Raw genomic sequence first — 25,158 nt, 5'->3', positions numbered from 1 at the left:
TGAGTCAATGAGTCTGGTAACAGCAGAATTGTGACAGTTGTAGCCTATAAGATCCATGTCTCCCTCTCCCGAGTGCACACACGTGTGTACGTGTGCACAAATATGCCCTCTGGTAACCTTAAATCTAAAATCTCTAGGGCTTTGCTTCCACGTGGGACCATTCCAATAATATGTCCTGAGAGGGATTCAGAAAATGCCATGCTCCTTTTCATATTTGTCCACTCTGTGTCTGACCCTTCAGCCCAGCCAGCTCTCCTGTGAACCCTTCCAGCACGTAGAGTCTATCCCCCAGAGACCTCCCAGGACCAACGTCTCTCAACCACTCCTGTCAGATTCCCTGCTTCTGGCTGCTCAGCTGACCCGTTCCTATTTCCCTCCGAGGTGTCCAGCCTTCAGATGTTAGCTCACTTCCTAACTCAATACAACCCCCTGGCCTCAGTTTCCCCATAGCATTGGGTGAGACACTCCTGCTCTGGAGCCCACACAGGCCAGGCCAAACCCAAGCCCCACCCCCAGAAGAGTTCTTTCCAGACCCATCCGCATGGGGGAACCACACGGGGGCGGGGGGTTCTTCAGGATTCTGTCCTGCTTTCCTTGTACACAAATGTGTGTCAGAGTGCGTATCCCAGTCCTGGGCTCTGACAAGACAGTCACTACACACACAAGTTCAGCAGGCTTCCAAAGCGAAGCCCTCCGGAATGATTCTGAGGGAGAGGAGAACTCAGGGGAATAGATCCGAGGGCGGCAGGAAGGAGCTGCTGGGAGAAGGCCCCAGGCTGCCAGGAGCCCATGCGGGGGAGGCGGCTGGACAGCTTGTCACCCAAACCCTCAGCCCCCGTTGCGGCCCACAATGAGATGTTTCGAGCCTAAAAAGGCAAACGCTGTGAGTCAGTTGTTGCCTTGCTTCCTGTCCTCGGCTTGCCAAATTCCTGCCAAATTCCTTCTCCTCCTCTCCCTTGCCCCCTCATTCTCTTCCCTCAGCTACCTCCCAAATCAAACTCCTGAGCTTGTCTCAAAGTCCCCTCAGCTCAACAGACTGACTCTTTGTTCCCCTGAGGAGCTCTCTGGAACCTTCTGACACAGTGCCAGGGACACCTAGGGAACCAAACTTGACAGGAAAGCCTTGGGGTTCACAAGGTCGTGACCCGGAGGCTGCTCCCTCTCTCCTTTCTTTAACCCCTGCCCCCACCCCTGCCAGTGAGGCCTCTTTGCACTCATGTTCCTCACACACCCACTTCAGGACAACTTGGGCAGGGCTTGAAGGGATGCCTGCCCGTCAAGCTGCCACCTGGGAGGGGAAGACCAGAGGTAAGCTGAGAGGTGACAGGAAATCTCACCTGCCTGAGGTGGCTGAGGTTTTGGGGTTCCCTCAGAGGATGGCAAAGGGGGAGCCTGGAAGCCCGCCTCCTTCACACCCACACCAGCTGCCTGACACTGAGCAAGTTACTTAGACTCTCACTTTCCTCATGTGAAAGACGGGAAGTCTAGCGTTGCTTCATGGGGAGGCTGAGGGGATAAAATGGGGTAAAAAGTGGTGCCCGGTGTAGGATGCCAAGTAAATGCTGCACGCGAGCTAAATATTAACTCTAATCCTTCTCTTCTGCCCATGCACATGAGTTGTGCCCAATAAAGACACTGCTGAACTGCTGACCTGTTCCAGAGGGGGCTATGGACCCCAACTATGGCCAAGAGTTCTCTAACTTGTAAGCCCAGGGACTCCCCACTCACCACCTCAGATCCTTCTCTGCGGGTTCTTTCTTGTTTTCCTTGAAGGCTTGGCATGGTCCAGCCAGGCTGCTGTGCCCTCTGCCAGGGCCTCAGTCCTGGGTGCTGCTGGCCCTTCTGGTCCCATCATGCAAAGGGGTTGATAAGCAGACCAGGGCCCATATTACAGCCCCCCAAGCCTCCTCTGGCTCAACTGTCTCTTCGCTGGGCCCTCCGGCAGTGACCTTTCCCTTCGATTCTAGAGGCCATTCTGGTGACTATGGTCAGCTGGGGGAGGGTGACAGCTCCCTCTGTCCTCCCACCTGGGGTTGGGGCCAGAACCAGCTTTGACAGGGCAGTGAGTGGACCAAGGAGATGGTGCCCCAGGTTCTGCTCACTACTACAGGACCAGTGTTGCCCACTGGGGTTTCGTCTTGGGCAAAATGAAGAGGACGAAAAAGATGGCCGTGAGGATTTTTACAAAGACTGGGATTCCAGGGTGCAGCTTCCCAGAATTTGGTGTTTAGGCAATACTCAAATTTCCTGAGGTCTCAGAGTGCCCTCTAGGGGCAGGAGGCTTGTTCCTTGGTTCATATGTTTGTTCACTCATTTTCTCTTTCATTCAGCAAGCTAGAACTGAGTGCCTCCTCTGGGCCAGGCCCACAGATACGATCCCAACTCAAGGCCGGCCCTCAGAGGCCCGAGAACTAACACCTAGGAAAACTAAAGACACATTGAGGTCGTCAGGTCCATCCCAGAAACCATGCTTCTGGTTAGCAGTCCTCTCTCTCCCGCGCCTTCTCCAGCACCCTCTAACCTGCTGGGGGAGGGGCCCCCAGACTCGCTGCTCACAGCCCAGACCGAGAACTTCTTAAAAGCAGGGCAGAGCCCCTTGTGCTCGTGGCACTCCTTAAAGTCAGCTGGAAGCACTGGATGGCACCTACCCAAATGGACCCACCGGTGGAAGCAGAATTCTTGTGATTTGGGGAGGGGCTAGGAGGCTGAGGAAATGAAGTGACTCAGGCCTTCAGTAAACATTCCCTATTCTCGTGGCCCTCACTGCCTGGGACTGCAAGATGATTCAAGAGCCATTTCAGGGTGCCCCCAGGTGAAATGGCCTGCAGGTGTGCAGCTGTGGTACAGCTCCAGAGGCACCCATTATCCCAGCCTGACCCAAGGAAGGTGGGGGGTGGGGGGGGCTCGAGTCTGAGGGCTGCTGGGAGAATGACTCATGGGCCAGGAGTCAGGACTGACTCACAAGGAAGGAGCCAACTAACTAGTGCTCTGTTCCAACTTCAACAATGGTTCTTTTTAGAAACCCCTGTCTAACCCAAGGCTTTCCTGGGTCCACCTCTTCCAGAGCAAGGCCCAGGAGGGAGTGTGGGAGCAGGGGGAGGCCAAAGGTGGACTTGGAAATGGACTGAGAGTCCCTGTCCCTCTCTCATGACCGGGGAGGGAATGCATGCCTGCTCCTTAAGGGCTGCAGAGCAGCACAGAATGTGGCCAGCCCCAGGATGCTGTGCAACCGTGCGTGTGGTTAGTGCGCCCCCTAGTGGGAGTCTAATGCATCCGCGGCAGCCCTTGGCCCTCACCCAGCCCTGCTCTTCTCTGGGACGCTGGGGTCAAAGCCTGCTCAGATAAAGCAGCAGGTGTGTGTGCCTGGGCGGGCGGGTATGTGAGTGGGTGTGGGTGTGGCTTCCTTCACTGCTTTGCCCATGACTGCATGAGATCATTCGGCTGATGCCCCCAGTCGAACTCCAGTGCCTGGAATGAAAACACATAGAGGCTCTGGGCCTCAGTTTCCCCACCTGTGTTTCAAAAATCTTGGAGCCAGTGATTGCTAAGACCTCTTCCAGGTGCAACCGTAGAGCTGTAAGGCTCCATGATTCCAGACTGAGGAGCTGAAGAGGCAGGGAAGGTCCCAAATCCTTGGAAAATGCTTCCCCGAGTCAGTAGTGGAAACAAAGCCAAACTACTATTTCTTTCCTTGCTGCTCGCATCCAGGAGCCCAGGTCAGAGAGGACACGCATGGAATGAGAACAGCTGCCCCTGAGAATGAACCAGAGGACACTGCCCCTGTCTCTCCCCACCCACTCCCAGAGAGCTCATGACTCACTGGACTGGAATTTTCTTCTGCAGCTCTGGTATTTGTTGGGAGTTACAGACTGGAAGCTATTGGCCCGGAGCAGAGCTGTGGTGGAAAAAAGAAAGGGGCAGGGGAGATGGAGAGGGAGGGAGAGTCTGTTAAACTCGCAGAATAACCACAGGGTTTTTCTCTTGTGGCACATTTTGTAGACCAATAATTATAACCTACCTTTCTCAGACCACATCTCCCTGTCCCTACGACGCACACCTCCAGCTTTTCATTCAGTCATTCATCGAATATGTATTGAGACCCTGCTATGCGACAGGTACTGCCATCATTCAGAAAATGCCTCAGATTATGAGCCATCATTCTAAGTCACCCATAATTAACATACGTGTGTACCTGTTTGTGTGCACACATGCATACCCGTGTACATACATGCATGTGTGCACATGCTTGCTTGTTAACAGAGCAGTTCTTCAAAGCTGGAGTCTCACATCAATGTCCCATTTATGTAGTAGAGAAACCGGAGTTGCGCTCATTGAAGCCTGCCTGGAAGCTGCGGAGTGTTCTACCTCCTCTCCTCCTTCCCTTCCAGAGCCTTCCAGACCCTTTGGGAACCAGGATTCTGTGGACTGTGTACTCAAGACCCTCCACCCAGCTGGGTCTTGAGAATTAGCTGAGCAATACGAACATCCCAAGACATCCCATGGTCTTGGCCATTTAGGGTGTGAGAAATGCAGATGTACCTCCTTCCTACACTGGGCCCTCAGATTTGGCCTCAGGCTCCGGGTCCCTGTGGTGGACCTTCATACTGGAGATGTAGAACGGGGTGCCACATGTACACCCGAATGCACACCCTGGTGGGACTGGGTGGTACGGAAGGAAAGGACGCTCTGAGAGTGATGTAGGTGTGGGAGAATGGCGTAGGGAAGGTTTGGAGCCAAAGCCCAGCTCTCTCTCTCCCTCTGCCCTGCCCCCATCTCGGGGGGAAGGCCCAAGTCCCACGTCCTGCCAGGGCTCAGAGCTGGGCGTCGGTGCTCGTCAGCCGGGCTGCAAGGTGCGGGCGGCAGCCACTTCCGGGGCTTCTTTTCCTGGGGACGAGATCCTCCAGCTCCTTAGACCCCTGGCTCCCCTCTTTCCCTGACTCCACCTGGAGACAATTTGAGCCCGTTCTCTCCTGTGGCTTCCCTGTCCCACAGGCCTGCTGTCATATCAAGCCCTGCCATGTGGACAGGTACAGCGTGCGGCCTCCGCATCTCACATCCTACGGATCTGGCCCGCTCCTCCCGCAGGCGCAGGTCGGGGTTGGCCAGGCTGGACAGTGTACGTCAGGGGCGAGCAGGGCTCCAGGGCAGCCGCGTCCCGCTGACCTGCGCTGTCCTTTCAATCACCGAGTGGCGAAATTTCTCAAGAAACACAGAAGACTGCTTAAAGCTCTTGTTGCTTCTCCTCGGCTTTTCTCTTTGTGGAATGAAACTTACTAGAAGTAGCTACAATTCACAAGCGATTTTTCCATCCCTGGTGTTTACAGGACACGCGTGCACACACTCCCAAAGGGTTTGGGAGGCTCTGGGAGGGAAGGGGGAGAAGAGGTAGAACTTTCTGCAGCTTCCAGGCTTCGGTGAGAGCAGCTCTGGTTTCTCTACCACATGCACACCTATTTTACCACAGCAGGAACAGCAGGGTGGGTGGCAATGATTTGATCCAGTCGTTTTGAGCAGCACAAAGCAAGCCTGGTTCCCTTATTTTCAGCTTATATTTTATTTTTTATTATTTTTTTAATGTTTCATTTTAGTTTTGAGAGGGAGGGAGGGAGGGAGAGAGAGAGAGGCAGAGAGAGAGGGAGACAGGATCGGAAGCAGGCTCTTTGCTGACAGCAGAGAGGCTGATTCGGGGCTCGAACTCACAAACGTTGAGATCATGACCAGAGGGGGGCGCCTGGGTGGCGCAGTCGGTTAAGCGTCCGACTTCAGCCAGGTGACGATCTCGTGGTCCGTGAGTTCGAGCCCCGCGTCAGGCTCTGGGCCGATGGCTCAGAGCCTGGAGCCTGTTTCCGATTCTGTGTCTCCCTCTCTCTCTTCCCCTCCCCCGTTCATGCTCTGTCTCTCTCTGTCCCAAAAATAAATTTAAAAAAACGTTGAAAAAAAAAAAAAGAGATCATGACCAGAGGCAGAGTCAGACGCTTAACCGACTGAGCCACCCAGGCGCCCCCAGTTTATATTTTATTTATATTTATTTTAAGGGAGCACTTTTGGAGATCTTAGTGCCTGAGTTGCTACAAAAGGAATAAGGGTAAGTATTTTGTCATATGGTGTGAATGGTATCATTTTATTGTTACAAACGAGTAGTATCTTCCATAGGTCACTGGGCCATCCTGTCGTCAAATTATTGTCAGAAAAAAATGGATAAATACCAACTTTTCTAAGCCAGAGTAATTTGGGGCAGTCTGCCGCCCCCCCCCCCACCCCATTTCCAATTAGCTCGTGCCCAAAACCTAATACATTTGATTGATTCATTTAATTGTCTAGGTGTGCATTTTACAACACACTTATGCAGACAGGCTCTCTCGAGCTGCTCCTCTGTGATTCCCCAACGTGTAGGTCGTGGCCTTCCTGCATGGAAGCAGCTGGGGCACTTACATAAAATGCAGACACTTGGCTCTACTCCACTGAATCTGAATCTCTTGATTCACTGAGATCCACTGAATCTGAATCTCTTGAAGGTGGTGACCTAGGTATCTGCCTTTCAAACAAGATTTTTAAGAACCACTGAACTAGGTGTCTTAGGGGAGCGTTACTGCACATTTTCCACTGAACCTCGATAACACAGGGCTTAAATTTTTTTTTAATGTTTTATTATTTATTTTTGAGAGAGAGGCAGAGCATGAACAGGGAGGGGCAGAGAGAGAGACACACACACAGAATCTGAAGCAGGCTCCAGGCTCTGAGCTGTCAGCGCAGAGCCCGACATGGGGCTCGAACTCACAAACCGCAAGATCATGACCTGAGCTGAAGTCAGATGCTTAACCGACTGAGCCACCCAGGCACCCCCACAGGGCTTAAATTCTATATCAGGTCATCATCTTGGTCAGGCTCTATGCTGAAGAACTTTGAAGATACAATAGGTTCCTTGATGAGCCAAGGTAGTCCCAGAAGTCTTTCTCTAAATTGTGGTAGAATATATGTAACATAAAGTTACCACTTTAACCATTTTAAAGTCTACAGCTCAGGGGCCTTAGGGACATTCACAGTGTGTAACCATCGCCACCATCCATTTCCAGAAGTTTTTCTACATCCCAAACTGACACTCATTAAGCCGTCACTCCCCACACTCCTATCCGCCCCACCCCCTCCAGTCATCACCATTCTGCTTTCTCTCTCTATGAATCTGGCTATTCTAGGGACCTCGTAGAAGTGGAATCATACAATGCTTGTCCTTTTGTGTCTGGCTTAGGTTCATCCATGTGGCAGTGTGTCAGAATTTCATTCCTTTTTAACACTGAATAACATTCCATTATATGAATATCGCACACTTTGTTTATCTGGTCACCTGTTGTTGAACTTGGGGGCATTTCCCCCTTTGCCAATTGTAAATAACGCCGGATTGGCATAGGTGTGCAAACCAGAAGTCTTCTTAAAGCAGTATCTCGGCTTTGTTTGGCATTCCCTCAGCTCAGCTCTGAGCCATTTATCCAAGGGAACATTGTGATTCATGAAGCTCCATTAACATGCACAACATAACAACCCTATATTATCTCGCAAAATAACAGACTCACCATAACTAGCAACACAAAACACCACACTTCGATGGTACCAGAGATCTTAACCTTACAATGTGGTCCGCCTAGCAACGATCAAAAACATGATGCATGGAGGCGAAATCAGTAAAAGATTGCCTGGACGTCATGCCGTCTATCCACTTCTCTGTCTACTCTGTATTTCATTCTGGAATCAAACTAGACTGTCAGGAACAAAATGCGTTGGCCACACTGCCTTGTTGACTTGACGCAGCCCTGTCCCCTTGGAAGAAGTGTTCCTGCTGAGCCATGTTTTGTCACCATGCCCTCACCTGCCAGCCAGGGCTGTTGCACGAGACAGCCTCGCTCAAGACAGGGACTCCTGAATCCCTCAATGCCATCTATTTAACATGAGCTGGACAATTTCTACAGAGTGAAGCACTAGGAAAAGTGGTACCAGATCTGAAACTTGCTACAAGCCAATACATTGTTTTGAATTATGAATATTATTATGAATAATAATTGTGTTTCCTTTCAAACTCTGGCTGCCAGAAAACTCAGAATGAAATTCATGATCCCACTAGAGCAACCATTTAGGACTACAGCCTGCCTCGCTGGAGTCTAACTCCTAAACTGGTTTTGTTAACCTTGACCTTGGGGATTTATCTTTTATAGAGAGTGACATGTAATTTTGTATTATGTCTTTTTTATAACTTGCCTAAAATCCCCTGGCAACTGAGGAGAGAGGAGAAAATGGAGGGAGGGGATGAAAGGCAGGCAGGCTTCATATCTATAAAGGAGGAGGCCGGAGCCCAGGGAGAGGAGACAGAGGCCACACATAACCAGACAGAGGCAGTCTGCACTCAGCTGGGCACAGCACAGCTAGCGCTCTGTCCCCTGCATATGCTTAGCCTTTTGGACGGCACCACAGTGGTTTTTAACAAGTACGTCCTGATGACAATTTGTCTTATTGTATTTAAAAATAACTTTTAAGTTTTTTTTAAATGTTTATTTTGGGGGGAGAGAGGGAGGGAGGGAGGGAGGGAGAGAGAGAGAGAGAGAGAGAGAAACAGAGCATAAGTGGGGGAGGGGCAGAGAGAGAGAAGGAGACACAGAATCTGAAGCAGGCTCCAGGTTCTGAGCTGTCAGCCCGGAGTCAGACGCAGGGCTTGAACTCACAAACTGCGAGATCACGACCTGAGCTGAAGTTGGACACTTAACCCACTGAGCCACCCAGGCGCCCCAATGTGCCCTTTTTTAAAAAGGCTCACAGGGGAGGGTAAATCCAGAACTTCCAGGAGGCCGGCCCCGCTAGGGTTTTCCTGTGAAACCAAGCCTTGGGAGATTGTTTCTCTGTTCAGGCGGAAGTTCTGCTCTCGGCCACCAGAGGGGTGTGCAGGACAAGCTGAGTACCCGCTCTCCCAGGGCAGTGAAGCTGTTGGTGCCTCAGGTGGGAAGTTTCTGTGAGCCTGCTTCTTCCCAGCCCCGAGGTCACAAGTTACTGTTGACTGAATCAAAACATTCAATTCAAGGCCACCTTTATTAACACAAGCTGGGCTGCTAAAGGCAACGACTTTTTAGGGTGCGGAGGGCCCCAGCACGGAGCCACACCGATTACCAGCCGTGAGACCTAGGGAAAACAGTGTGTTTGCTCACTGGTAAAATGGTGAGCTTACCGACCCCAGCGGGGTTGTCCTGAGGATGCCATGGGCCCATGTTTGGGAAAACCAAACAGGTACTTAGTGAGAGTGTATTTATTCCTGCGCAGGTCAAGTTTTAGTGCATGACACGTGTCCCAAGCATGGCTGATGGCCCTGTGCTGTCCCCAGGGGGCCCCAGGGAAGCTGTGCCACCCAGATGGCTGTGGTCCATGCACTGAGCCATATCTTTCTCTAGTGGGGCTATGGAATGCCCTAAAGAGATATCAAAGAGGAGACTGCTCCAGGCGAGAGGGTGCCGGGGCCCCCCTTATCTCTGCCAGCCCGGGACACACCACAGCCAGTCAGTCAGGCCCCTCTGCCATACACCCCACTTGACATTCCAAAGCTTCTTATGGAGCAAGAGGCTGGGCCTGGGTCCAGTCCCCTCACCCCCATATACACCCTGGCCTCACTGCCTCTGAGCCTGGGGGCTGGGCCTACTGGCCCCTCATTCTCCGTGAGGAAACAGTGGCCGGGGGGGGGGGGGCAGTCTCCGCTCCCTCCCTGTGCCCCAGGATCAAGCAAGCCTGGCTCCCACCCAGGCGGGCTGTCTGCTCACCTTGCACAGCTTGGGGCTCCTCAGGGCAGTGTGGAGAGACTTCTCTGGTCGGGGCCTCCCTCAGGGAGCTGTGCCTAGTGAGGGGCTGCGGGAGGGGTGGGGGCTCTGGCCGCCGGGGTCTTTCCTCACGGGGCTCTGCACTGGAGGCCTCGCTGCCGCTGCAGTCTGGCTCTGCCTCAGAGCTGGAGGAACAAGGGGAGACAGTGGGTAAGCGGAGGGCCCAGTAGTTCACCCCCCAGGCCCACAGCGTGTCCTGCCCATCAGTGCGGCCAGCAGACCACGGGGCTCTGGGGGAAGACAGTGGTGTAGTTACCTCAGGCGTTGTTATCGCCCCCCCTCCCACCTTCATATGAAGTCCCAACCCCTCATGCCTCAGAATGTGACTGCATGTAGATATAGGGTCTATAAAGAGGCAATTAAGTTCAAATGAGGTCATTAGGGTGGACCCTCACCCACTATGACTGATGTCGCTCAAGAAGAGGAGATTTGGACACAGACAGGCATAGATGGGAAACACCAAGTGCACGTGAAGCCAGCCATCCTCAAACTGAGGAGAGGGCCCTGGAACAGACCATTCCCCCTCACGGCTCTCGGAAGGAACCAACAAGCCTGCCAACGCGTTGATCTTGGACCTCCAGCATCCAGAACTACAAGAGAGTACATCTCTGTTGTTTAAGCTGCCCTGGCTCTGATACTTTCTGGGGCCCTAGCCAACAAATATAAGCACGGACCCAAGCAGGACGAAGCCCAGCAAATATATGCCGATGTGCTTGCACGAAGGTGGGTCCTCCTACGTTCAGGTCCTTGAGCAGGATTCCTTGGCTCTCCGGGGTAAGATGAGCTTATCATTTAGGACCTGGGCCTAAACCTTCAGGCATTTCAATGCTGCTTGTGTCCTGTGGGAATTGATGGGGGAAAGAGAGGACTAGTGGGTTGGAGGGAGAGTATTTTTCTGGGTCTTGGATGACTGGCAGGAATTCAAGTGGCAGAAAAGTAGAAGCAGTGTATCCTTAGGCAGCAGGGATAGCAAAAACACAGTCCCTTCCCCCCACCCCCGCCCCCCGCCCGGGGCTTGGGGGAGGCGCAAACCTGTAGGGCTGTGAATTTAATGACCACTTGTATTTATTCTCTATGTATATAAGTCCAGCCTGTGTGTGTCCATTGGGGCACTGCTCCTTCTCCATCTGTGTACCCTGGTGGACTCTCCATCCATGCTGGTGCCCAAGCATGCCGGTCATGGCAGCTCAGCGCTCTTCACTGATTAGTCCCACAGGTGCAATGCAAAGTGAACTGTACCCATTGGAGGTCTACCTTGAGATCTTGGTACATGGGCACGGACTGACGGATGTGGGCTGAGGCCCTTAGCAGCTGAGAGTTCCACATGTGGATACAGCCTCTCTGGGGATGGTTGTAAATCTGCTGTAAGAGGGGCCGCAGTGGAGAGTGGTTGTTTGAGTTTCTGGTTCCAACCTTGCCTGGAGAGAGAACTACCTTTGGACTTCCCAGTGAAAGGAACCGAAGTATTTGCTTTGTTAATTAGGCTGGGTTGAGTTGGGTTTCTGCCTCTTACGATGGACATGGTCCAGTCTAATTGAGGCCCAGAAGGCTGTGAGAACTGGGGCAGGACCTTCCTTCTCACCTCAGTGATCACCAAGGGCACTCCAAGGCAGTGGCTCTCATGCAGACATGTGTCACAATCACCTGTGGGACTTACTAAAATGTATCTTCCTAGGCCCCCTTTCAAGAGTCAGAAGACACCAGACCTCATGAATAGTTATCTACACTGCAGTATCCATTTTCTCTCCTCACATCCCTCCCACATCTACTCCAATCAGGTTTCTGATCCTCTTGTTGGAAAATCCAGAGGCCAATTCTCCATTCTCATCCGAAACAGTGAGCCACCCCCTCCTTCTCGAAACTTCTCCTTTCTCCTCTCAGCTTCCACAACGCAGCCTCCGTTAGTTTCTCTCCTTCCTGTGGGTTTTGCCAGCCCCTTCTCTGCTTGCCCAGTGATTGTTCAAATGTCCTGGCTCAGCTCTTCTTTATCTGTGAGAAGATATTCTTACTCCACAGGTAACTCATCGGCATCCTTGATTTCATAGGCTCCATATGCCACTGGCCCCGAAATCATGGTCTTCAGCCCTGCCTCCCAGACACTTCTCTGTTCTCCTGCTTGCTTGACATCTGCATGAAGACTTCTGATATACATCTCAACCCCCCCACTCCCCAACCAGGTCCAAAACAGAACTCTTTTCTCCACAAACCTGCATCTTCCCTGATATCTTCTCCTCCTCAAGGCTACTCTAGAAACAATGGCACCTTTCATCCAGTCCCTCAGATCAAAGTCTGGGAGCCACCCTTCAACTCTCTCTTACCTTCACATTCAGTCCATCAGCATATCTTCTCCTCTGCTCCTGACTGTGGCCCAAGTTTCTCATCTCTTACTGGAGCCACAGCCTCCCACCTGGCCTCCCTACATCTGCTCCTACCTATCTCTGCTCCATGCATTTTCCATACCAAGGCCTGCTGGTCTTTGGATATTGGAAATGAGATGTCTCTTTCTGACTTAAGAGTTACCTAATGGCTTTCAATTAGACCTAGAACAAAATTTGAACTCCGTGCCCTGTCTTACTAAACCTTACTCCTGCCTTACTTTCGGGTATCGTACTCTCCTTCCCCTCATTGTATGCCAGCCACATCAGAAGACACTGGGCCACACTCACCCAGGGGCCTATGTACTAGCATCCCACTGCTTGGATGACACTTCTCTCAGTCTTCACATGGTGGTCCCTTCTTGTCAACAATTCTCAGCTTGAAAGTCACCTCCTCATGGAGGCTGTGGTAGATTGTTGGCAAAAAACAGTTGCAATCATCCCCCTCCTGGATCCACACCCGTTTTCAATGGACCTTTGTAGCTCCTCCCATAATGGTGGAGCCAATTTCCCTACCCCTTGAATCCTGGCTGGCCTTGTGACTTGCTGTGGCCATTCTAATGTGATAGGGGTAGCCAAGACCTCAAGAGACTTTGCACATTCTGCTTTCTCATGGGACAATGTGAATAAGCTTGGGCTGCCTGTTGGAGGAGGAAAGACCCATGGCCAACAGCCCCCTGGAACCCCAGCTGACAGTTAGCCATGCTCCAGAAGCAAGTGGGACCCTGCTGGCCCAAATTCACAAGGGAGCTCACTGAGACCAGAAGAATTGCAGGGCTGAGCCTGCTAGCCCACAAAATCCTAAGTGTAATAAACAGTGGTTGTTTGACACCCCAACCTTTGGAGTGTTTCGTTACTCAGCATGATTGTGAGAATAGATAACTGATACAAGAGACCTTTTCTGGCCACCTATTCTAAAGTAGCTGACAAGTCACTTTCTATCATACATTCTTATTTTATCCTTCTAGCAGGAACATATGAGATATTTTTCCTGTTAACTATTTGCTTGTTTGCTGGCTGTCTACCCAGTTTGAAAGAAAGCCCTGTGAGAGCAAGGTCTTTGTCTTATGTTGGTGACTGCCATGCCCTCAGAGTCTAGAACATAATGAACAATCAGTACATATTGCTGGTTGACCTCCTGAATGAATTCAGCATCCCGGGGAGGCCTGGAGTCTGCACTCCTAACAACCACTCTGCGTGGTTCTGGTATTGGTGGGAAGGATGGCATTCTGAGAAATACTCCTCTACGGCAGCAGAGATTCACTTCTCATGCCTCTTCCAGTCCCCAGCCTAGCCTCCCCATCACCATGCATTGCCATCTTACATTTTACTGTGATAGTGATACCCACTCGGCACCCCGTGATGCAGCCATCATGACAATTGCCTTTTGGAGAGAAGACAGTGGGGCCAGAGCCTGTCCCTTCTCTGAGAAAATAGCAACTGCTAACACTTAACAGTGTTTATGATGTGCCAGGCATTGTTCCATACACTTTCCATATATTAATTGTTAGATTCTTACAACTGTCCATGAGACAGGTGTTACGATTGTCCCCATTTTAGGGATGAGCACATAGAGGTATAGAGAGGCCACACTGCCAGTGAATGGAGAGAAGGCCAGCCTCTAAATGCTGTCCTCCTTGTCCAGTCCCTCTTCTGTCCCCAGCCTGCAGCAGCCTGAGCATACCTGCTGTCATCACTGTTGACCAGCACACACACAGCCATCATGTCTTGTCCAACTACGTCCTCCCCAGGGCTGATCCTCACTGAGGTCCACTCAGAAGGCAGGAGAGAGATGGCTCCACCTTCCACATCACTGGGCTCTGGCTCCAGAACACTCTTGGGCTTCTTGGGGGAGGTTGGCTCATCTGCTGGGAGGAGAAGAGGGTCTAGAGAGATGGTGTGAATAAACAGGCCCTGCAGGGTACCTGCTCCCCTGTCCAGAAGCTTGGGAAGCCTGCTGGGGGCAGGGGGTAGGCAGGGCAGCAGGACTTACATCTACTTGGACACTCCAAGACTGACTTTCTCGTCCTCTGTACCATCGTGCGATTCCCACCACTTAGCCCAGCAGGTGCCCCGGCATTTAGAGCACACCTTTGTGTATAGAGCATGAATGCACATATCTATCTTGCTTAATCCCACAGGAGGGTCCTGAAATGTTTTGAAGGGCCTACCTCAGGCCCACCAGCCTCTGCACTGCTATTGTCAAAATCACAGTGTCCAACATGCTGTTGATCCCAGTAGCAACTTCTTAATTCTTGTCTTGACATATTGGCAGCATTTGACCCAGCAAATCATTCCCTCCTTCTAGAAGCAGCTCTCCTTTCAGCTTCCAGGATAGCACAGCCTCGTTCCCTTCCCCTCACTGGCTGTCTCCTTCTCTCCTTATTTCTGTGCTAGTTCCACCTTTTCCCCCTGACCTGGGGGATACTGGAAGTCTCCAGGGCTGTTTTTGAATCTCTTCTTTTACCTAGACTCATGCCAGTGATAATCTCATCTGGTCTCCTGGGTTCAAATAACCCCAGATAACAATGACTCACACCTCCATTTATATTTCCAGCCTAGTCATTTCTCCTGAATCTAGACTTATATATCCCACTGCTTACTTGGCACCTCCATGTAGATGTCTAGCAGACACATCAAGCTCATGTCCAAGTGGAGCTCTTCATCCCCACTGCTCCCCAGTCCTGCTTTCCCCCACAGCCCTCCCCATCTCGGTAGATGGCAACCTTGGCCTTCCAGCTGCTCAAGTCAAATGTTTTCGTGGCATCCTTGATGTCTCTTGTTCTTTCATTCTTCACTCAAGCTATCAGTGAATCCGGTTGGCTCTACCTTCAAAATATGTCAGGAATCCAGTCACCCATCACCACCTCCTCTGCTACCACCCTGGCCCTAGCCACCATTATCTCTTACCTGGATTATAGAAACAGCCTCTGCAGGTCTCCCCACTTTCCCTCTCACCATGCACCCCCCTTCAGTTTTCTTAATACAGCCACCCAACTCACTGTTAAATATAAGATCATGTTCCCCTGTTCAATACCCTCCAGTGGACCCTGTGACCTCACCTCCCACTACTGCCCCACTGTCTCTGCTCTGACCATGTCCCCCCATCTTGGCCCCTTGCACCGATCTTGCCTCTTCCCAGGAGATGCTGTCCCTGGACAGCTTCCTGCAAGGCTCGCTCACTCACTGCCTCAAGTCTTTGGTCAGATGGCACCTTCTCCATGAGGCCTACCCTGTCATCCTATTTTAACTGCAAACATGCCCTGAGCGTTCTCCATTCCTCTTTATTTTTATTTGCAACACGTCTCACCTTCTAATGATCTCTACAACGTTCTCATTCATTTTGCTTTATTATCTCTCTCTCATGACTAGAATATAAGCAGTGATCTTTGTCTGTTTGGTTTCTTGCTAGAATTGTACCTGGTAAGGAGTAGATGCTCTATGAATACCTGTTGAATGATCAGTGAACCAATGACCAAAACAGGCAGCCTGAGGCCCAGCTCCATCTTGGCCATGAACTAGCTGGGCAACCCCTTCTCTGGTCTCAGTGGGGCAGATGTGCTTTCTCCCTTCTAAGGCTGACACCGCACTTGCACTTGGCTTCCTCCCCGCCCACCCCCTCCAGCGGTCATTACCTTCTGTTCCCTGTGTCCCAGACTTCTGTCTCAATTGGACCTTTTCCATCAGTATTTGCATGTGCTGGAGGCTCTCCCATTTTAAGAAAACTATTTTTAACCCAATTCCCATGCCTGCCCCCCCTTGCCAACTCTTCTTCCTCTTCTCCCTTTCTAGCCAATCTTGGGAGAATTGGCTACACTCGCTTCTCTACTTGTTCACCTACTATCACCCAGCTTCTCAATCCCTGTAATCCTGCCCATGCCTCTGCCACTTCCCAAACTGCTTCAAAGTCCCCCATGCCCTCCCTAGTGCTAAGTCCAATTCACAAGGCTTTGGGGTCCTCCTGCAGCCGCTGCCGCCCTCACCCCTCCCTGCTCTGGGGACACGTTCTCTCACTGCCTCCCAGGCTGCATCCAACCCTTAAGTGCTGGGTTCTTCATGCCTCCACCTGGGAGAGGTTAGCCACTCCATAACTGTGTTTACCATCTATGAGGATAACTCAACACATTTTTTATTTTTATGTTTTGAAATACTATATAGGCCAAACAAAAACACGTGTGAAAACACGTGTGCAGGCAGATGCGGTCAATGGGTTGTCAGTTGGCCACTCCTGCCATATGGGCACGCTTGCCTGTGCACACACATGGGCACACCTCTGCACAGGTGTGGCCGTGGATGGGAGGCACAGGGGGAGTAGGAGTGAAATTGGATGCTTGGCTGTATCGTAGTAGCAGCAGTAATAATAGAGGCAGCTTACTTTTACTGAGACTTTTATGGAGAACTATTTAAGTGTTTAACATGTATCAAGTCTATTAAACTTCACAGAGCCCTCTAAGACAAGTATTATTATCCCCATTTTGCTGCTGAAAAAAAAAGCAGGTGCACAGAGAGGTTAAGACACCACCACATGGTCATGTATTTCATCAGAGGACAGGGACTAGTCTGCATGGCTGTGAGCAGAACAGAACCATGGACGCCAATGTGCGTGACCTTTATTCTGGGAGTTTGGGCTGGAGTATGTTCCCAGTTTTTTTCCCCTTCCTCGCAACAGAGCCATGCTTTGTCCTGTGATTTTGCAGCCCTTCCTACTAGGGCAGGTAGGTGTGCTTCCCTGCCCAACTGACATGAGGCTTGGCTGGGACACTTGCTTTGGCCAGTGCAAATGAGCAGATGTGACGTGAGCAGTGGCTTCAAATGGCCTTGCTGTTTGGCTAGCCCACTCACATTCTTGCTAGTTTGCCATGAGAAGAGTTTGTCCCAGATGGCCACTGTCCCTTCGGCTTAGGTCCCTGGCTGTGGGCACATGGAACGAGTCTGGAGCCTGGCCCGACCGATCCCATGGGAGCTCAGGCCACCCTTAAACCTGCAGCCTGAAGCAGAGCCACTCAGCCAACCCACAGACCTGTGAGCAGGAAAAATGGATGCTACAAGCCCTTAAGATTTGGAAGTCTTGTTACACAGAATGACCGTAGCAGAGACCTGACTGTCTACCTGGTTTCTATCTGAGTATAGGTGCGTGTGCCAGAGCCAGAACCACAACCACAAATATTGTGGTTGGCTATACATAGTCAACAGGTGCTACTTGGCCACCTCTGATCCAGGCCTGTGCTCGGGGTTTGGAAACCAATCAGCCATGCTCTCTCTGCCTTCATGGTTCTCTTCCTGTCCCACAGGGGAGATAAGGCATATTCATACATAGTTGCATTACCAGGTAGACGGTCTGAGAGCAAGGCGGGACAAGGTGGAAGGGGAGGGAGATCGGACTTCCGTACAATAAACACTGGGTTTAAGGCACCATTTTGCTGGGTTAAGGACAAGTCGGTTCTGATCAGAGAAGAGAGAGGTGGTGCTCCATGGGATGGACGTCTGTGAACAAAAGCCATGTGGGAAAGCATTGCCATCTGCGTGGGAACAGAAAATAACCCTGTTTGGCTGGAGGGCAGGAGAGTATATAAAAGAAGCCAGTGGGAATGACTGCATGGACACTGAACCAGAAAGGGCCCTGAATGGCAAAGTGAAGAGTAGATGTCACTCCAAGAGCAACCATTGAAGGGTCGGAAGCTGAGGGCTAGTATCACCAGACTGGCCTCAGAGAAAGATCGCTCTAATTACTGAGTGGAAGGCGGACTGGAGGACCCAACAGGAGGGGAGAGGGAGACTAGGAAAGGGGCTATGATAACCTGGGGGAGAACGAAAGGCTGAGCATGCGCAGCCAGAAAAGAGGGGAGTGAGGTTGCTGAGAGCAGCCTGGGGGGGATCAGGTATCTGCAGGCAGTGGAGGCAAGCTGTGCCAGGCTGTGGTAGCATCGCCTTGGGGACCAGCCCAGACCTACAAGGAACGCTCTGGGGGTCTGCTTTTCTCCTTCCTCCTTCTAGAGAGTTTTGGCCTGGCCAGCAGGGCTTAGGGGTGGAACGGCGTAAGGCCTTAGGCTAGGTCCCTGAGCTTCTAGAGGGCTGGGGACATGGCTGACTGACGAGCCCTCAGGACAGCAGGGCTAGCATCTTTCACCACGGAGTCCAGATAACAGTGGAGGGGCTGGGAGCACTGGGAGGTGAGGATTTTGAAAAAAGGAAGCTGGAGCTTCCTCTGATTACCACCTTATCCAGGTAAAAAGCCCCAAAGGTGGACATACTCTTCCCCTCCTTCTGCCCTCCAAGGCCTGGGCCAAAGGCTCCAGCTGGGTCTCTGGGGTTCAGTGCTATGCCCAGGAGGAAACTGCTTCACTCAAGCTTCTACTTCTAGACCCCTCTCTCATTCCCTGACAACACCCATCTGCATGCACATACCAGTAGTCCTAGCTCGAGCCGTCCTGGTACCAGCAATGGAAGTCATCAGCAATGGAAGGCAACAACGAAAGTAACACCAACTTATTATTGAGTGCCATTATCAACATCCATCATCTCTAACATCCTGACGACTTGCAAGGATGGTGCTGTCACCTTCACTGCATGAGTGCAAGAACGTGGCACCCAGAAAAGAACTCAGCCAGGGCCCCCCAGTGAGTCAGCTGGATCAGTCGCCACGGGGACACGCAACGGCTGTGTCAGTGGCCAGCCCCAGGTGAGGGTCCAGCTGTGCTCACCTGCTGCCTCCCCCAGGCCTGTCTGCAACTTGTCGTACGTTTTGCCTGAAGTTATGTATTTCCATAGGGAGAATCCAGGACTCCGGTGGGGCTGGGGGCTGCCAAGGAAGGAGGTGCACAGGGTGGGGGGTGAGAATGATCCAGCAGCTCCCAGAGCAACTGTACCTGGCCTCTTGGAGGAAAGCAGCTCTGCTCAGAGCCGAGCACTTCAGTCTCCTCCCAGCACTCCAGCCAGACACCTGCTGCCTGGTGATAGAGGACACTCCAGCAGCGGAGCCAAGCTGTGTCTGTCCTCACACACCACCCCCAGCAGCCAAGTCCCAAGGCCTTTATCTGGCCAGACCCCAGCTACAGTGTCAGGGTGAGGACCCTTGGTTCTGCTGCTGAAATTGTTCCTGTTTTCTCCCCAAGACTAGAGACCCTTCCACGCTCCCCCAGAACCCAGGGAGACAGCAAAGCAACACGTTCTCCTGTGTATTGTTATTAAGTCCATTTTACAGATTAGGAAACTGAGGCTCACAGGCGTTATCTTCTTTGTCCAAAGTCACACAGCTCCTAACTGCCAGAGCTACTTCTGGCTCGGGGCTTGGCAAGACTCCCTCTGCTGTCTTGCGCACTGTTCTCTCTGAAGAACCAAGTTTAAAAAGAGCAACGAAACTAAGTTTATCAGGATCCAGTCAGGAAAATACAACTCAAGCCAGAAAGTTCAACAGAGGAAAGTTACTACAGGAAACTAATGACGATGGTGTTGGATGAGCCGAAAAGCCAAGTGCAGATCAGGAGACAACCCAGAGACGAGCAATAGCAGGAAGCCACCTGCTGACGGGGCGGTGGGAGGAGACGGTGAGTCCAAAGGCCAGGGCTGCCAGGCAGGAGTAAGTACCACGGGGAAGACACAGTCACTGCCCGGGATGCAGAGAATTGGAGAAATACCCTGGCCTCTCCCTTCATCCCGCCCTCCACCTTCCCACTAGTGCACCCAATGGTCAGGCCTAACAGGAAGCCAGTTGCCAGGGAGCCTGGGAAATGTAGTTTGCAGGGATTCCACCTGTTCACTACAGAGCAGAGCAGGGGAAGGGCGGGGAGGATGTCTCAGAGCGAACAGGCAAATGTCCAGGACACTAAGCATAGAGCGGTCTCCCCACCATCTCGTAAGGTGGACAGCGACGACTGAGGGGACACTGACAAGCCCCCAGCAGGATGGGGGAGGGGCTTGGGAAGGGGCTTGTGTCAGGCATTCCCTCCACTCACTGCCAGGGGATGGCACAGTTGTCTATGCCAGTACCAGGGTCCCTCACAGTGCATGTACCCTTAAAGGATAAAGGCACAGGTGCCTAAAGACGGTACAGCTGCCATCCAGGCTTCTGAGAGTGACACCTCAGGTAGACTCCCAGGAATGCCAGTTCCCAAGGGTCTTCAGGGAATGGCAAAACTGATGGTGAGCCCTGGGCCTTGGGCGTGGCTGTCCCGCCCTCCAGTACTCTGGCCAGGCATCCCCAGGCCAAGTGTCTAAGCCTGTTTGTACGCAGACGTGTGTACTCACAGGCCCACGCTCTGCTGCCCTCAACCAGGGTGGGGAGCACTACTCAAAGGGCCCCGCCTGGCCTTGGGAGCAGCCTCTGTGCAGAGACCAGCCCGAGTAAACTAAAAGCCAGCTAGGGGGAGGGCTCAGGACTCCCCAGCTGTGGGTTCCATCCTCACGGTTCAGCAGAGCCGAACTGCTCCTGCGGTGGGGCCCTCTGCCTGCACACGAGGTCAGACAGCAGGGGAGTGCCGCCTACGGACAGACCCGGAACCTGGTGTGAGCAGCGGGGTCTCCTCCATCAGGACCAGGAGGGGAGGGGGCCCATGGTAACTTCCCAGCAGATCAGTGGGCCCCCACACAGCCAGCTTTTTCTCCTTTTCTTTTGCTAATAGCAGCAGATTTAGGGCCTTAGTCCTCAGACCCCCATTCTCTTCTTCCTCCTCCTCAAGCCACAATGGGTGCCGTGTCAGGCCAGCTCTGCGCCTCCAACTTTGGGCACAGCCAGTACCCTATATGCAAGTTTTTCTGAATGACGTTGGGGGTGGAGAACTCTAAGTTTCTGGGTAGGAATCCTAACAGCAGCCCAGGGAAGCAGGAAGGGAAACAGCCTTGGGGCCCACAGGCCTTCCGTCCTGCACACGCCCCTTGGCCGGGTGGCAGGCCATCCCAGTGTGCCACAGCTCACCTCAGGGCAGATGGGAATGGCAGGCATGGCTGCCAGGCCCGGATGAAGTCCTCACAGCCCCAGGGACGTGCCAGGCCTGGCTGGGCCTCATGCGGGTGGGAATGGGAGGAGAGAGAACTGATCTTCTGGCACTGCTAGGTCCCCCAAGATTGAGAAGTTGGCTTCTTTGTCTGGGTGAGGTGTGTGTGAGGGGGGGTTACCCCTCTTCCTTGGTCCCCCTGCTGCCTGCCCTCTTGTGGTCTCAATGAGAGACACTTGCAGGATGACTCGACTCAGGAGGTCAAAGGCACGTTGAGCAAACCACATGCCAGGCACGGGGGCAGAGCCTTCCCCACCCCACCTCTTGTCTCAGACCTGCCACCTGGATTCCTGTATCAGAATGCCAGGAGAGGGAGACGATGTGTGTGGCTCCGTGGCCTGGGCCTTGACACCCAAGGGGATCTCGCTGGAGCCGCTTTCTGCTGCCAAACTCACACTGGCTCCCACCGGTCACCCAGTTCTGCAAGAGATGCTGTGTGAAGATCACCACCCCGCCTCCGAAAGGCAAGAATGCAAGTCGAACCTCCCCTCTCCCAATCAAAAGGCTCTGTGGACACAGCAGGACACACAATGTCACATGTCATTCTGAGCCATGAATCGATGCCAGCAAGACCTTCTCAAGCCCAAGACAGCAGCAGACTCTGCGGTCTGAGGTCCAGCCCAGAAGGTAGGGCTTTTATCTGTTCTGCAAAAACTTATCAAGGGTCCAGTATGTGTCAAGCACTGTTCTACCAGTGGGAATTATAGGATTGTCCGAAAGGGACAGAGATCTCTGCCCTCCAGGAGCTTATGTTCTGGCAAGGAGGGATATATAAGCAATAACCAGAATCAGTAAGTGAATTACATGACATGGTCAGGGGTGATCATTTCTATGAACACCTGACTAGTAAGTGGGGTAGGGGGGATCAGGACAGCTGGGGGTATGGATTGCAGTATTAACGGGAGACCTCCCTGGGAGGGAGACAAGGGAACAGAGAGCTAAATGAAGGGTGGGGTCAGCTGTACAGATACTAAAGAAGGGTGTTCCGGGCAGAGGGAACAGCCAGTGCAAATGCTCTAAGACAGAACGTGCCTGGTGTTCAAGGAGGCCAGTGTGGCTGGGACACAGTATATGAGAGAGAGCAGGAGTAGAGTAGGTCAGAAAACAGGGGCCAGACCATCCAGAGCCATCTGAGTCCATTACATGTACTGGTTTTTGCTCCGAGTGAGCTGGGAAGCCGCTGGAAAGTTCTGAGCAGAGGACAGATCTAAGCTCTGGAAGGATTACTCTAGGATTGTGTTGAAAATAGGTTGAGCAGAGCGAGGTAGAACCCAGGAGGCTGTGTTGGAGGCCACTGCAGTAACTCCAGAAGAGAGAACAGTGGCTGAGGCTGGGGAGGTAGCATGGGGATGTCGACAAGGGAACAGATTCTGGCTGGATGTGAGGCCAAGTGAAAGAGCCATCAAGAATGATTCCAAGCCTTTGAGCTAAGCAAGGGGAAAGATGGAATTGCTGTGCCCAGAGACTGAAGGCCAAGGGTCAAGTCTGTTCAGGGGAATATTATGAGCGGGAGGTGGATATTTAGGTTGGAGACTCTTGGTAGAATCTAAGTAGAGATGTCAAGTAGGCAGCCAGAGGCAGGGCTAGAGCCCAGCTCCCTTTGTGCGGAGACTCAGGAATTCACTAAGCCAAACCACAGTCTTGCTGCCAGGTGGCAGGGGAAAGAAGGGGGCTCCAGAGCAGAGGCTGGGTTGTCTGAGGGAGGTGACCAGTTGCCTTCAAGAAGGCTGGGAGATCAGAACACTGGAGAAAACCAGAGGGTGCTGCCCAGTGTGAATGGAGACCTCTGTTGAATCTCCAACCTGAAGATGCCCTGTCCGGCACACTCTGAGCTCCAGCTGACACAGAATGCTCAAGAAAGTCTCTTGACTTCCTTGGGAAGTCTCGGGCCTTCCCTGCTGCACAAAACCAGGAAGGTGCTTATCTAGAGCTCAGCCAGAGAGTTCTTGCTGCCCTGAGAGCCCTGTTGGGCATGTTCACCGATTCTACCGCCACAAAACCCTAAGCCAGGGGCATCAGTTCACAGGAGGGGCTTGCCCAATACCACTAGTCCATACAAAGCGCTAGAGTCAAGGCTGGGTCTTTGACCAGCTCCAGGACCTCCCCAAGGGCCAAGGCTCCCCTGAGAGCAGCATCTAATTCCTGGCCGGGGCCTGGTGACTCTCTGTTCCTTCACAGTTGAAGATGTTGCTCTAGCTCACCTGCCTAGCATCAGAGAGCTCCTTTAATGTCAAGGTTACCTTCAAGGTGGCCACAAGGAGGTGAAGAGCTAATGAGGGACTGCCCATGAGCTGCTTGGCCCCAAGCCCAGCAGGGAGGAAACGCTCAATCAATAACAGCTGGCCCTGGAGCAGTAAAAGCAGCAGTCACTTCTACTTATTTAAGGGATTAAAGAAAAAGCTGTAAAAGTGAATGAGTTCACAGAAATAAAGGAGAACAGCCCACCCACTCTGCCTGACCCACTTGCTCTACTTAATATTCAGGTTACGGGGAGATTGGTTTCTTTGGCTGGATCATTTCTTTAGGATAAATTCCCTGGGGTAGGATTACTGCGCCAAAAGGTCAGAGTTCTTTTATGGATCATAATAATTGTTGCCATATTGCTTTCTAGAAAAGACGGTCCTCGTTTACTTTTTACCCAAGACTATTTTTTTTGCTTACAATCTACACCACTTTCTTCTTTAGTAATTCAGTGGGAACGAGATAATTTACATTCCTTTGAATGTAATTTTTATAAATGCTTGCTCTTTCTTTTTTAGCATTTACCTTTTAAGTTTCCTGGAGTGAGAATTGTCTATTCATGGCCTTTGCACATTTATCATCGGTCTTTTATCAACAAATATTAACTGATCACCTACACTGTGCAAGGTACTTGGGAACACCTCCTTTGCATGAACTTTTTAAATGCCACAGCAATGAACTCCTTCATGATAGCACCTAATTCACATTTTCCCTCAGTCTGACTGCCTATTAAATATTTCCATTTTTACTGTTAAGTTTTTTAAATGTTTATGGTCAAATTTGTGTCGTGTTTCTCAAGGTTCTAAAGCTTAGAAAGTCACCATTAAAAAATTAAAAAGAAAAAAAACTAAAATTTAAGGGGTACCTGGGTGGCTCAGTCAGTTGGGCGTCTGACTTTGGCTCAGGTCATGATCTCGCGGTTTTGAGTTCGAGCCCCATGTCAGGATCTGTGCTGACAGCTCAGAGCCTGGAGCCTGCTTCGGGTTCTGTGTCTCCCTCTCTCTGTTCCTCCCCCGCTCACAATCTGTCTCTCTCTCTCTCATAGATAAATATTAAAAATTTAAAAAAAAACAAAATAAAGCTTAGAAAGTTATCACTCCACGATCTAATCAATTCTTGATTCTAACATTTAATTCTATTATTTTACCTTTTTTAAATTTTAAGTCTTTAATCCAGTGTTTCTGGATTAAGAATATTCTACCCAACGTGTATGTAGAATGTATCATGCAAAACAAAAAACCTATCCCAGACAAACAAAAACTCATTTCAAATAGGTATGGGAAAGCCCACTTCAACAAAGTTAATTAAGCTTCTTTACTGGAGGACCCCTCAGACACTTTACCATGTTAGTAAGTCTCATGGATCTCCAAGGTTTGGGAGGACCAGCATGACTGCTATAAACCATTTCTCAAACTGTGTGACTATGGAGCTCCTGATTCACAAAGCCCCTCTTGGAACTAGTGTTCCCTTGACACACTTTGGAAAATGTTGCTTTAACCCCACTTTAAGTTAAAAAAAAAAAAAAGTCAAAACTGTAAAGTTCCATGAGAATGAGGACTTTTGTCTACCTCACCCCTTGTGATATTTCCAGCACACCGTAGATACTCAGTAAATGTTAGTTAAGTAAACAAGTGAGTGTATGTACAAATAAAACAAATCAAATCTAGTGCACGAGACCGAGATACATATAATCCACGATACAGGGAG

General features: G+C 51.4%; 1 protein-coding gene across 13 annotated transcripts in view; it reads right to left on the bottom strand.

Annotated features, from left to right (window-relative positions):
* The window catches only part of MICAL2 (microtubule associated monooxygenase, calponin and LIM domain containing 2), a 225,088-nt gene that overhangs the window by 55,983 nt on the left and 143,947 nt on the right, over nucleotides 1-25,158 (bottom strand). For 12 of the 13 annotated variants that reach the window (XM_058688266.1, XM_058688267.1, XM_058688270.1 and 9 more), the window contains 3 exons: nucleotides 13,905-14,088; nucleotides 9,789-9,970; nucleotides 3,821-3,895 (listed from right to left, as the gene is read on the bottom strand). In XM_058688266.1, coding sequence (XP_058544249.1) covers nucleotides 3,821-3,895; nucleotides 9,789-9,970; nucleotides 13,905-14,088 — 441 coding nt within the window. The remainder of the gene's footprint in view (nucleotides 1-3,820; nucleotides 3,896-9,788; nucleotides 9,971-13,904; nucleotides 14,089-25,158) is intronic. The other variant, XM_058688261.1, reaches the window with a different exon arrangement.

The sequence above is a fragment of the Neofelis nebulosa genome, chromosome 10 (assembly GCF_028018385.1).
Source record: "Neofelis nebulosa isolate mNeoNeb1 chromosome 10, mNeoNeb1.pri, whole genome shotgun sequence".
NCBI lineage: Eukaryota > Metazoa > Chordata > Mammalia > Carnivora > Felidae > Neofelis > Neofelis nebulosa.
Note: the sequence above shows the minus strand (reverse complement) of the source record. Positions and strands in the feature narration are given on the sequence as shown.